A 13889-nucleotide genomic window follows, 5' to 3' on the forward strand; every position below is an offset into this window, starting at 1 on the left:
TATTTTAAAACATTTTCCCCTGCTACATAACAACTCTCTCATGTTGCATGGGAGTGAGCATAATAGTTTGTTGTTCTAGGACAGGGGTCCCCAACTCTTTTCACCCGTGTGCTACATTTAATTGCAAAAAGAGTTGGGACAGCAACACAAGCATGCAAAATGTTCCTGGGGTGCCAAATAAGGGCTGTGATTGGCTATTTTTACCCCAGGCCTGGAATTGAAAAATAATCACGTGCTTTGAGGCCACTGGGAGCAACATCCAAGGGGTTGGTGAGCAATATGTTGCTTACAAGTCACTGGGGAAACTACCTACACATTCTTCCTTATCCTAATAATTTTTACAACCTGGGATTTTTTGCAGCATACTTATAAGCGTCGTTTTCCTAACAATTCAGAGGTACTTATATTGTGAAATAGATTTAACCATCCACAATAGTTTGGTGACAGTTCTACTTGAAAAAGCAAAACAAGAAATTTCCATTAAACTTTAACGCAATGTCTATTTTCCCGCAGTGTCTTCCATTTTTACGGTACCGAATGTGAAGTTACAGCCTGAAGCTGGAGAAAGTATGAGAGTGTTTGGGAAAAACAATAGTTTCAGCAAAAGTCTTTCAAACAGCAAACACTGATGACTGCCTTGCACACGTGCATATGGAGGTAAGATATATCTTTATATTATTGCCTACAAGGATTCCAGTACAAACAGGGAAACAATTGGCACAAGTTTTAGGGTAAAAAACATTTGCCTGAAACACTTTTCTAATTCCAAAATTGTTTCATAAGAACCGAGTGAGACTATAGATGTGATAAATGCAACTGCACTAGAGAATCTTAGCACCCGTCTTTGCAAATAAGCCCTATCTGCAATACGAATTGCTGCATTCCATTTATGTATGGGAGTGGGAGAGGCTGGTTGAAATCTGGATATTATCATATTACTAATATTTTTTATTATTATGTAAAGGAAATCAGGGACCATTTAGTTTGCTAATAGTAGGGATGCACCGAATCCAGGATTCGTTTCAGACAGGATTCGGCCCTTTTCAGCAGGATTCTGATTTGAATCCTTGTGCCTCGCTGAACCGAATCTGAATCCTTAAAATCATGTGACTTTTCGTCACAAAACAAGGAAGTAAAAAATTTTTAGCCGCATCCTGGCCTCTCTTTTTTCTTCCCCCTCACTGATTTGCATATGGAAATTAGGGGTTGAATTAGGTTTGGTATTTGTCCAAATCTTTCAAGGATCTGGGGGTTCGGCCAAATCCAAAATAGTGGATTTGGTGCATTCCTAGCTAATAGTACTGTTTGCTTTTACAATTATTTCAGAGACTTCTTTATTTTGTTATTCATGATGCCCACTGGGTGAAGTGAAACGGGACAAATTCACCCATCACTAGTGCCCACACCAGACGTCACCGATATTTGCATGCAGAAAAGAAAAACATTCAATAGGATATTCCATCAATTTATAACTGGCAAAAAAAAACTAAATACGGTCGTACGTGCTCAGATTTGGTTAGGAGTCTTCACCATACTACCTCTTCATCTAGCCATGGCATCGCAGGGGATTAGTTTCAATAGACCATCATGCAAACCCCCCCCCTTCCAGTTGTCCCATTTTCTGTGGATGAATCCTAAACTGTGCTGTCCTAAAGGAACAGTGCTGACCAGGTGATAGGAGGAATTCCAAAGAATCAGCGGTATGGAGGTAACAATGCATGGTTTGGGCATGGACTAAAATGTCCTGATTTTGAATTCTCGTCTATTGAAAGGAAGGCATCTTGAAATCCTTTATTATCCTATCATTTTGTCTGCTGATAACTCTTGTGGTGGGTGGATGGAACAGGGCAAATAAGGAAGAAAGTCCTTAGTTTCTATCAGCTCCACATTCAGATGTACATTTTCCTAGTTGGTGTAACCACTCTTATAGAACAAAATATTGGCAGCTGTTATAGCACTACAACCAACACTTTAATCAACTTACTTTTATTCAACCTGAACTGATGTCACCCAACCCTAATACACTGGTGTCATTAATAAAGATCTTGCTTTGTTTTGTAGCAACAGAAACTTCATTCTTGATCTGTGAACATCCAACAATTACAGGCTTCCTTCTTCCTGAGCTGCTTGTAATGTCACAAATAAGACTGCCTCTGAGCATTCTGTTTACATCTTCATTGACAGGATAATGCTCATTTTCCCAGAAGCTTAGTCTCTGTAGACATATCTCCAACCCATCCAGCTGCACAGGGTAGCCAACATTATGAATTATTTAAAGTAACTTCCAATGCAAATCTGTCAGTGCCAGGGGGTTAATCATGTACGTTCTGGGCACAAGACTATAGACAAATACATTTGCTGAGAATGTTTCCCTTTTCTGGGTCATGGTTGTCTTATATACCCTTGAAGTCAGCCTTGCATATACATTCTAAAGGGTCTCCAACTGAATATTGGCTTCAAATGAAATGTGCCTTATTTACAAGGTCACATCACATGCACATTTGTAGAAAACCTGATAGTTGAAATTGAACAACACATCCTACCTACCTGTTAGTCCATATATATATATATTTTTTTACATCTTCACACTCAATAGGGAAGGGTGGACTGTTACTATTAGACATCGACTGAAATGGGTAGTTCACCGTACAAAACACTTTTGGTATGATGTAGACAGTATTCTATATCAATTTGTAATTGGTCTTAATTTTTTTTATTTTTCTTAAATATATTAATTTTCATATTTTTCCAGATTTTTCATTGTTAAAGGGGTTGTTCCCCTGAATATTCACTTGTATGATGATGTAGAAAGTGATAATCATTTTTTATTATTTGTGGTTTTTGAGTTATTTGGGTCTTTATTCAGCAGCTCTCCAGTTTGCTATTTCGGCAGTCTGGTTGTTAGAGTCCAAATTACCCTAACAACCATGAATTCATTTTAATAAGAGACTGGAATATAAATAGGAAAGGGTCTGAATAGAAATATGTGTAATAAAAAGTAGTAATAACAAAAAATGTATAGCCGTACAGAGCACTTGGTTTTAGATGGGGCCAGTGACCCCCATTTGAAAGCTGGAAAGAGTCAGAAGAAGGAAAATTATAAATAATAAAGAATGAAGATCAATTGAAAATTTGCTTAGAATTAGCCATTCGTTAACATACTGAAAGTTAACTTAATGTGAACCACCCCTTTAAAGGAGAATTCAATCTGTAATAACCCCCCCCCCCCCGGGCAAATGCCCCTAATTTTTTACTCACCCCTCCGTACAGATTCTGGTCTCTGAGTTCACAGGCGCCATCTTTTTCTTCTCCTGTAATCTTCGTGTCTTGACAACATCTTCGGCGCTTGCACAGTTGGAGTAAATCTTCCGGTCCCGAACAACTGCACATTCTCTGAACCACTGCATGCGCAGTGGTTCAGGACCGGAAATTTACTCCAATCGTTGGGTTGTCTACCAAGGGTAGGGGGATGGTTTTTTTTTTATTACGGGTTGAATTCTCCTTTAAGAATTGAGGTGCAATCCAACATTTGTAGGCTTTTCATGCATCGCTCAGTACTTTATCTAGGGTCTTCTGCTTGGAAAAAAAAACACGGAAGTCTCATTTAGAACAACGTTATAAGTTTCTCCTTTAGGATATCAACCACCAAATTTCAGCATCAAGGGATCCCCCTAAAATGAACAAAAGAGCCCTACAAATGCTAATTAGTAATGGGGAGTGTTTGAGATTTAGGGTAAGGGCACACGGGCAGATTTGGGAAGATTAGTCACCCCGTCTGCAAATCTCCTCTTCTTCGGGGCGACAGTCTCCCCGAACTGCCTTCCCCTACCTTCCATTCGGCTATAATGAAAAACCACCACCAGGATGGCACTCGCGGCTCATTTTCTGAAGTCACCCGAAGTTACTCGTGGCGACTTCGGAAAACGAAGCAACGCGAGTGCCATCCCACAATTTTTCATTAAAGCCGGCGGGAAGGTAGGGAAAGGCAGTTCGGGAAGATTGTAGCCCCAAAGAAGAGGCGGTTTGTCGTCGGGGCAACTATTCTCCCCGAATCATGTCAAAATGGATTGGTTTCCTACTAAGTGACCTATTAAACAATTTTATCAAATCCCTATCAATAAATATTTGCCTTTAGGACTGTATACAACTGTCACTATAATCTAGAACAGATACAGAACTTCTGGTAAGATCTAGAATGTTTGTCCCATCTTTCCAAATGTGCTTGATTGTTAATGTTCCTGCTTTTGTTAGGGTTTTTGTAGTTCATACACAAGAGTGAGAATATCTTACTTGTGTTATACTGCATTATTAATATCAGGACAGCAGCCAGAATCCTCGACAGGCTTTGTTCTCCCCTAATGCACTAAGAAACATTCTTGACATAAAAGGCAGTTGGAGCTGAAGTGGCTGACCATCTAGGATGACATTTGAATGTACAACGGACAATGGGAAGATGAAAATAACTGGGGAGAAGGCAAAACAGTCTCTAAATTATTGGTTTTCTCATGGTTCATGCTTGCTCCTTCAAGTGCTTCCAGTCACATGATATCCATTTAGCCTTTCTCTGTAGAAACTGGAACCTCTGAAGGGACACTATAAGATAGCTGGACAAAGAAGGGCTTTGGGCTGTATTTTTTCAGAGTTGGATCTCAAAGGACAAGCCTTTAAGAATTGCATGTTATCAGACTGTTGGCACAACTTGTTCTCTCTCTGCAAGAACAAAAGCCCATTCTCACCGTGGAGTGCATTATTACTTGTGAAGCAAAAACTCTTGTCTAGCATAGCATCCAGAATGATAGCTGCTTATAATTCCCCAAATGCTTAATTACGACGGTAGGACATACTATGGAAATGGTTTCTTCACTTGGGTTGAGTCATCTTTTTAGGCCCAGCGTGTAAAGCAGATTTTTTTTTTTTTTTAAACAATGTTTTCATTTGCTCAAAGCCGGAAGGGATATGAAATTCTTGCATCTGGCTTACAGTCCTTATTGTGGACCCTGTTTAAATCTGAATTGCCGCCAGCAAGTTATAATTAAAATCTAGATGCATAATTATTTATTCGGTGATTACAGATTTATAAGACCCCCCTAGCACTGGTGCAGAGACACTGTATGCAGTATTCTATTCAAGTTGCAGACTTAACTGGAGCTTCTTCTGTTACATTGAAAGGACATATTTGTGACATATGGGCTCTCTGATACCTGATCAACCCAAGGCTTTAACCAGCTTGTCTCCATGGCCCTCTGCTACTCGATGGTCACCACAGAGGGATGGTTGAGGTGGAGGCAAGTCAGGGATTTTAATTGAATATTTTTGTCTTTTTTTTCTGCTCTTCTGGAAATGGTTAAAAGTAACATGCATTTAACTAAAAGGCAGAGGAGCCTAACCAAATCGATCTAATTTGCTAAATTGTAATAGACTGACGAAAACAAAATGCTAATTGGCTGCTGTGGGTAACTGCACTAGTGCAAATTAGCACTAAAAAAGAAGCCCACGGAGCTTATTATTCTTTCATTAAAGGGGTGGTTCACCTTTAGGGTTGTGACACACGGGCAGATTCGTTTTTAGCTGCGCATTTAGCCACAGGGGAGCGCATGAGTAGATGCACTGAATTATTTTCAATGGGGCTGTATTCACACAGACGCATGTAAGCACCGAACGCAGGTTGGGACACAGCATGTTGCATTTTTCCTGTGTCTGTGTGAGTACAGCCCCATTGAATATAATTCAGTGCATCTACTCATGCGCTCCCCTGTGGCTAAATGCGCAGCTAAAAACGAATCTGCCCGTGTGTCACAACCCTAAAGGTGAACCACCCCTTTAATGAAAGAATAATAATTCAGTGCGTCTACTCCTGCGCTCCCCTGCGGCTAAATGCATGAAACAGGAACGCAGGGGAGCGCAGCTAAAAACGCTCGTCTGTAAGAGCACTTAGGATTGAGACACACAGGCAGATTCAGGGAGATTTAGTCACCTGGTGACTAATCGCCTCTTCTTCTGGGCAACATTCTCCCCGAACTGCCTTTGCGTGTCTTCCAGTCCGCTATAATGAAAAGTCACCTGCGCTAAAGCACACGCGGTGCTTCGTTTTCCAAAGTCGCCCAAAGTTGCTTCACGAGGAAGCTTCGGGCGACTTTGGAAAACAAAGCACCGCGTGTGCTTTAGCGCAGGCAACTTTTCATTATAGCGGACGGGAAGACACTCAAAGGCAGTTCGGAGAGATTGTCGCCCAGACGAAGAGGCGATTAGTCACCAGGTGACTAAATCTCCCTGAATCTGCCTGTGTGTCTCAATCCTAAGTGCTCTTACAGACGAGCGTTTTTAGCTGCGCTCCCCTGCGTTTCTGTTTCATGCATTTAGCCGCAGGGGAGCGCAGGAGTAGACGCACTGAATTATATTCAATGGGGCTGTACTCACACAGACACAGGAAAAATGCAACATGCTGTGTCCCAACCTGCGTTCGGTGCTTACATGCGTCTGTGTGAATACAGCCCCATTGAAAATAATTCAGTGCATCTACTCATGCGCTCCCCTGTGGCTAAATGCGCAGCTAAAAACGCACATATGTAAGAGCCCTTAAATAAATTTTTAGTATGCTATAGAATGGATAATTCTAAGCAAGTTTTCAATTGGTCTAAATTAATTTTTTTTTTTTATAGTTTTTGAATTAATTGCCTTCTTTTTTTTTTTTTTTAGCCTTTTCAGCTTTCAAATGGGGGTCACTGACCCATATAAAAACAAATGCTCTGTAAGGTTACAAATTTATTGTTATTGCTACTTTTCATTAGTTGTCTTTCTATCCCTCTCCTGTTCATATAATAGTCTCTTATTCAAGTCAGTGCATAGTTGCTAGGGTAACTTGGACCCTAGCAACCAGATTGCTGAAATGAGAAACTGGAGAGCCGCTGAATAAAAAGTTTAATAACTTAAAAACCACAGATAATAAGAAATGAAAACCCCATTGCAAATTATCTCAGAATATCACTCTCTACATCATACTAAAAGTTAACTCAAAAGGTGAACAACCCCTTTAAAAATAATCTATAGATGTCTTCCCCCCCCCCCGTTAAACTGGTTCTTCTAAGTTTGCTTTGGATAAAGACCCTGTCCAACGGTTATGGGCAGTGGTGCACATTCTTAAACCATTCATTCTTTTTTATTTCTTTATATAACATTGTTTCTGAAAGTTATTTTCCATAGACATATGTATCCATGAATCTTCATATATTATAAGCAGTGGTACCTATAGACTGTCAGGCCACTTCACTGCTACAAGGTCCCTCATTTCATCTGCATAGAAACCTAACTTTATTGTGTTGTTCTAAGATCTATATCCATGTATGGCTCACAGCTAAAGGTGGCCATAAACGTTACAATTACGATCTTTCCTGGAACAATTGTTCATTTCAATACACACCTGTAGGGCTGAATCATCAGATATATAGGTAGAAACAATAGAATTGTACCTGTATCTGATGATTCAGCACTAACAATGGACGATGTTCAGGTGCCTTCAAAAGCATCTAAACAAAATTTTTCGGCCAACGAATCAATGAGCTGACTGATTTCCAACTCTTCTGCCGATATCTGTCGGCTTGTCTACCACCATACACACACCAAGTATTGCACGAAAATTAATTTCGTATTATATTATCGGTGCGTCTATGGTTAAGAAACAGTGACTGGGTGCTTCTGCGGAAGGGCCTCCTAGTGTGCCCAGCCACCTACACTACTTCAATACTGAAGACATTTGCCCTTAGACAAAACATATGTAACTACTAGAGATGTCGCGAACTGTTCGCCGGCGAACTTGTTCGCGCGAACATCGGGTGTTCGCGCTCGCCGGAAGTTCGCGAACGTCGCGCGACGTTCGCCATTTTGGGTTCGCCATTGTTGGCGCTTTTTTTTGCCCTCTCACCCCAGACCAGCAGGTACATGGCAGCCAATCAGGAAGCTCTCCCCTGGACCACTCCCCTTCCCTATAAAAACCGAAGCCCTGCAGCGTTTTTTCACTCTGCCTGTGTGTGCTGAAGAGATAGTGTAGGGAGAGAGCTGCTGCCTGTTAGTGATTTCAGGGACAGTTGAAAGTTTGCTGGCTAGTAATCGTTTTGATACTGCTCTGTTATTGGAGGGACAGAAGTCTGCAGGGGTTTGAGGGACATTTAAGCTTAGGTAGCTTTGCTGGCTAGTAATCTACCTTCTACTGCAGTGCTCTGTATGTAGCTGCAGTGGGCAGCTGTCCTGCTTCTGATCTCATCTGCTGACTGCTGCAATAACAGTAGTCCTTGTAAGGACTGCTTTTATTTATTTTTTTGTTGTTTTACTACTACTACTACTACTACTACTATAAGAGCCCAGTGCTATTAGTCTAGCAGTGTTGGGGAGTGGGACTGGTGTGCTAATCTGCTGCTCCTAGTAGTTCAGCAGCACCAACTTTAATTTTTTTTTTTTAATATTCATTTTTTTTTTATTTTACTTTTTTTATTTTACTACCGCTGTAGTAGTGTATAAGTTGACCTTTTAGGCATTATTTGCCCTGTAGGCATTATTTGCACACTGTTTTCTTCAACCCGCCATCGAGCTGTGTGACCTTGTTCACATTCTGTCTAAATATCCATAATATTACCGTCTCCAGAAAAAACACCGGAGTCACTTTTTTCAAGCAGCATTCATATATTTTACGTAATCCGTATCCACCGCTGTAGTAGTGTATACGTTGGCCTTGTAGGCATTATTTGCACACTGTTTTCTTCAACCCGCCATCGAGCTGTGTGACCTTGTTCCCATTCTGTCTAAATATCCATAATATTACCGTCTCCAGAAAAAACACCGGAGTCACTTTTTTCAAGCAGCATTCATATATTTTACGTAATCCGTATCCACCGCTGTAGTAGTGTATACGTTGGCCTTGTAGGCATTATTTGCACAGTGTTTTCTTCAACCCGCCATCGAGCTGTGTGAGCTTGTTCACATTTTGTCTAAATATTGATAATATTATCGTCTCTAGAAAAACCACTTGAGTTACTTTTTTCAAGCAGCATTCATATATTTTACGTAATCCGTATCCACCGCTGTAGTAGTGTATACGTTGACCTTGTAGGCATTATTTGCAGACTGTTTTCTTCAACCCGCCATCGAGCTGTGTGACCTTGTTCCCATTCTGTCTAAATATCCATAATATTACCGTCTCCAGAAAAAACACCGGAGTCACTTTTTTCAAGCAGCATTCATATATTTTACGTAATCCGTATCCACCGCTGTAGTAGTGTATACGTTGGCCTTGTAGGCATTATTTGCACACTGTTTTCTTCAACCCGCCATCGAGCTGTGTGACCTTGTTCCCATTCTGTCTAAATATCCATAATATTACCGTCTCCAGAAAAAACACCGGAGTCACTTTTTTCAAGCAGCATTCATATATTTTACGTAATCCGTATCCACCGCTGTAGTAGTGTATACGTTGGCCTTGTAGGCATTATTTGCACAGTGTTTTCTTCAACCCGCCATCTAGCTGTGTGTATTATCGTTTCCAGAAAAACCAACTGAGTTTTTGTTGTTGTTGTTGTTTTTTTAAAAATAATGCCAGGCAAAGGCAGGCCGCCACGCAGAGGCCGTGCTAGGGGCCGTGCTGCTATGCAATCCTGTGGCCCTAGCAAATTGCCCAGTTTTAAAAAGCCAATGACCCTGAACTCCCAAAATGCTGAAGAGGTAGTTGACTGGCTTACACAGCACACCCCATCCTCTACCGTTTCTAACTTTACCACAACATCCTCCTCATCCTCCACTGCTATGGCCACCCCACGTAACACTTCCTCCACCACCGGTGCCCCTTCTTCACTGGGGTCAGAGGAGTTATTTTCCAATGAGTTTCTTGAACTGAGTAATGCGCAACCATTATTGCCAGAAGAAGATGAAGGAGATGAGGACCTTACACCAGATTTAATTCTGGCAGAGAACACGATAGAGATGGACATAATGAGTGATGAGGAGGAGGTCCCCGCTGCTGCTTCCTTCTGTGATGTGTCAGAAGAAATTGATGCATCTGAGGAGAATGATGATGAGGAGATTGATGTTTTGTGGGTGCCTAGTAGAAGAGAGCAAGAGGAGGGTAGTTCAGATGGAGAGACGGAGAGTCAGAGAGGCAGTAGGAGAATAAGACTTAGAAGAAGCAGGGAGGACAGCCCGCAGGGATCAGCAGGGCAACAACATGTATCGGCACCTGTGTTCAGCCGGCCAACGCACCCGCCATTGCCGCCAATACCGCCAACTCCGCCAACTTCTACTGTTACCGCCAGATCGCACACTTCCAAAAAGTCAGCAGTGTGGGATTTTTTTAATGTGTGTGCCTCTGACAAAAGCATTGTAATTTGCAATGAGTGCAGTCAGAAACTGAGCCTTGGTAAGCCCAACAGCCACATAGGTACAACTTCTATGCGAAGGCACATGAGCGGCAAGCACAAAGCACTTTGGGAGCAACACCTCAAAGGCAACAGGCAAACTAAAAGCCACACTCCTTCTGGTCCAGCATCTTACTGCTCTACCTCTGCTCTCCTTGACCCGTCTGAACCACCCTCCACTCCGCCTTCCACCTTGACCACCTGTTCCCATTCCCAGTCATCTGCCACCAGCCAAGTTTCTGTGAAGGCCATGTTTGAGCGTAAGAAGCCAATGTCTGACTGTCACCCCCCTTGCCCGGCGTCTGACAGCTGGCTTGTCTGCACTCTTAGCCCGCCAGCTTTTACCATACCAGCTGGTGGACTCTGAGGCCTTCCGCAAATTTGTAGCAATTGGGACACCGCAGTGGAAGGTACCCAGCCGCAATTTTTTTTCTAAAAAGGGAATACCACACCTGTACCAACATGTGCAGAGCCAAGTTACCGCATCTCTGTCACTTAGTGTTGGGCCAAAGGTCCATATGACTACTGACGCATGGTCCTCCAAGCATGGTCAGGGCAGGTATGTCACCTACACTGCCCACTGGGTGAACTTGGTAATGGCTGGGAAGCAGGGAATGGGTAGCTCAACAACAACAGTGGAGTTGGTGTCACCGCCACGGATTGCACGCGGTTCTGCCACCACCTCTACTCCTCCATCGCTCTCTACCTCGTCTTCTTCTTCTTCTTACTCTGCTGCTGGGTCCTCCTTCTCCTCCTCCACACCTGTGCACCCCCAGCTCCCCCTAGGCTATTCGACGTGCCAGGTACGCCGTTGTCACGCTGTCTTGGGGATGACGTGCCTGGAAAGCAAAAACCATACCGGATCTGTACTCCTGTCATCTCTGCAGTCACAGGCCGATCGGTGGCTGACCCCACACCAACTGCAGATCGGAAAAGTGGTGTGTGACAATGGAAGCAATCTGTTGGCAGCGTTGAGACTAGGCAATTTAACACATGTGCCCTGCATGGCACATGTGTTAAATTTAATAGTCCAACGTTTTGTCTCCAAGTACCCAGGATTCCAGGACGTTCTCACCCAGTCCAGAAAGGTGTCGGCCCATTTCAGACGTTCCTACACAGCCATGGCACGCCTTGCTGACATTCAGCAGCGCTACAACATGCCAGTCAGGCGTTTGATTTCTGACAGCCAGACTCGCTGGAATTCAACGCTCCTTATGTTGGAACGTCTGCTGCAACAACAAAGGGCCGTCAACGAGTACCTTTTTGAACTGGGTGGTAGGACTGGATCTGCACAGCTGGGGATTTTTTTCCCCCGTTACTGGGTGCTTATGCGCGATGCCTGCAGGCTCATGCGACCTTTTGAAGAGGTGACAAATATGGTCAGTCGCACCGAAGGCACCATCAGCGACCTAATACCCTTCGCTTTCTTCCTGGAGCGTGCCGTGCGACGAGTGACAGATGAGGCTGTAGACCAGCGTGACGAGGAGCTGGAAGCGCACGATTTCTGGTCGGAATCACCAGAACGAACCCAGGCACCTGCTGCAACGCAGGGAGAGGTGCCAGAAGTGGAGTCAGAGGAGGAAGGTGGCTTTGTGGAGGAGGAGGAGGAGGACCAACAGGAGCAGGCTTCCCAGGGGGCTAGTGGTGACCTTTTGAGGACCCCTGGTCTTGTACGTGGCTGGGGGGAGGAGACCGTGGATGATGCAGTCCTTGATAATGAGGAAGCGGAGATGGATAGCTCTGCATCCAACCTTGTGAGAATGGGGTCTTTCATGCTGTCATGCCTGTTGAAGGACCCCCGTATCAAGAGGCTTAAGGAGAAGGACCTGTACTGGGTCGCAACGCTACTAGACCCTCGGTACAAGCATAAAGTGTCAGAAATGTTACCAACATACCACAAGTCCGAAAAGATGCGGCATTTACAAACCAGCCTGCAAAACATGTTGTACAATGCTTTTAAGGGTGATGTCACTTCAGGAACTCATCAACATTCCAGGGGCAGAGGTGCCAGTAATCCTGCCACGAGCACACCTGCAAGGACAAAGCCCTTTGGCCAGTCTGTAACGTCAGACATGCAAATGTTTTTCTGTCCAAGGCAGCGCCACAACCCTTCTGGATCCACCCTCAAAGAACGCCTCGACCGGCAGGTAGCGGACTACCTGGCATTAACTGCAGATATCGACACTCTGAGGAGCGATGAACCCCTGGACTACTGGGTGCGCAGGCTTGATCTGTGGCCAGAGCTGTCACAATTTGCCATGAACCTCTTGTCTTGCCCAGCCTCAAGTGTGCTCTCAGAAAGGACCTTCAGTGCAGCAGGAGGGATTGTAACTGAGAAGAGAACTCGCCTAGGTCACAAAAGTGTCGATTACCTGACCTTTATTAAAATGAATGAGGGGTGGATCTCGGAGGGTTACTGCACGCCGGAAGACTTGTTCTGACTTCTATGCAGCTGTCCTTCTCTTCAAGCCTCATGACTCCACACACAGCTGTCCTTTAGCGTCCTCCTCCTCCCTCCGCCACCGTTACAAACTAGGGTGCAAACCCTACTGGTTTAATTTTTTCTGGCCTCTGTGCTTCAGTGGCTGCAACCAAAAAAACTGGGCAAACAATGTCTACAAGGTCAACGTATGGCAAAAAATGACTATTTTCAGCATTTATATGGCATATTTTTTCTGGCAACTGTGCTTCAGTGGCTGCATCCAAAAAAATGCATATTTTCTGCATTTATATGGCATAATTTTTCTGGCCTCTGTGCTTCAGTGGCTGCAACCAAAAAAATGCATATTTTCTGCATTTATATGGCATAATTTTTCTGGCCTCTGTGCTTCAGTGGCTGCAACCAAAAAAATTTATATTTTCAGCATTTATATGGCATAATTTTTCTGGCAACTGTGCTTCAGTGGCTGCGACCAAAAAAATGACTATTTTCAGCATTTATATGGCATATTTTTTCTGGCCTCTGTGCTTCAGTGGCTGCGGCCAAAAAAACTGGGCAAACAATGCCTACAAGGTCAACGACGTTGACCTTGTAGGCATTGTTTGCCCAGTTTTTTTGGCCGCAGCCACTGAAGCACAGAGGCCAGAAAAAATATGCCATATAAATGCTGAAAATAGTCATTTTTTGCCATACGTTGACTCAACGTATATGGCAAAAAATGACTATTTTCAGCATTTATATGGCATATTTTTTCTGGCAACTGTGCTTCAGTGGCTGCGACCAAAAAAATGCATATTTTCTGCATTTATATGGCATAATTTTTCTGGCCTCTGTGCTTCAGTGGCTGCAACCAAAAAATGTATATTTTCAGCATTTATATGGCATAATTTTTCTGTCAACTGTGCTTCAGTGGCTGCGACCAAAAAAATGCATGTTTTCTGCATTTATATGGCATAATTTTTCTGGCCTCTGTGCTTCAGTGGCTGCAACCAAAAAAGTTTATATTTTCAGCATTTATATGGCATAATTTTTCTGTCAACTGTGCTTCAGTG

The 13889-nt window shown here is 43.3% G+C and overlaps 1 protein-coding gene across 3 annotated transcripts in view; it reads left to right on the forward strand.

Annotated features, from left to right (window-relative positions):
• The window catches only part of cdk14.L (cyclin-dependent kinase 14 L homeolog), a 347215-nt gene that overhangs the window by 279857 nt on the left and 53469 nt on the right, over nucleotides 1-13889 (forward strand). For all 3 annotated transcript variants that reach the window (XM_041565882.1, XM_018266524.2, XM_041565883.1), the window contains one exon: nucleotides 514-657. In XM_041565882.1, coding sequence (XP_041421816.1) covers nucleotides 514-629 — 116 coding nt within the window. In that variant the 3' untranslated portion in view covers nucleotides 630-657. The remainder of the gene's footprint in view (nucleotides 1-513; nucleotides 658-13889) is intronic.

Source organism: Xenopus laevis, chromosome 6L, assembly GCF_017654675.1.
Source record: "Xenopus laevis strain J_2021 chromosome 6L, Xenopus_laevis_v10.1, whole genome shotgun sequence".
Classification (NCBI taxonomy): Eukaryota; Metazoa; Chordata; class Amphibia; order Anura; family Pipidae; genus Xenopus; species Xenopus laevis.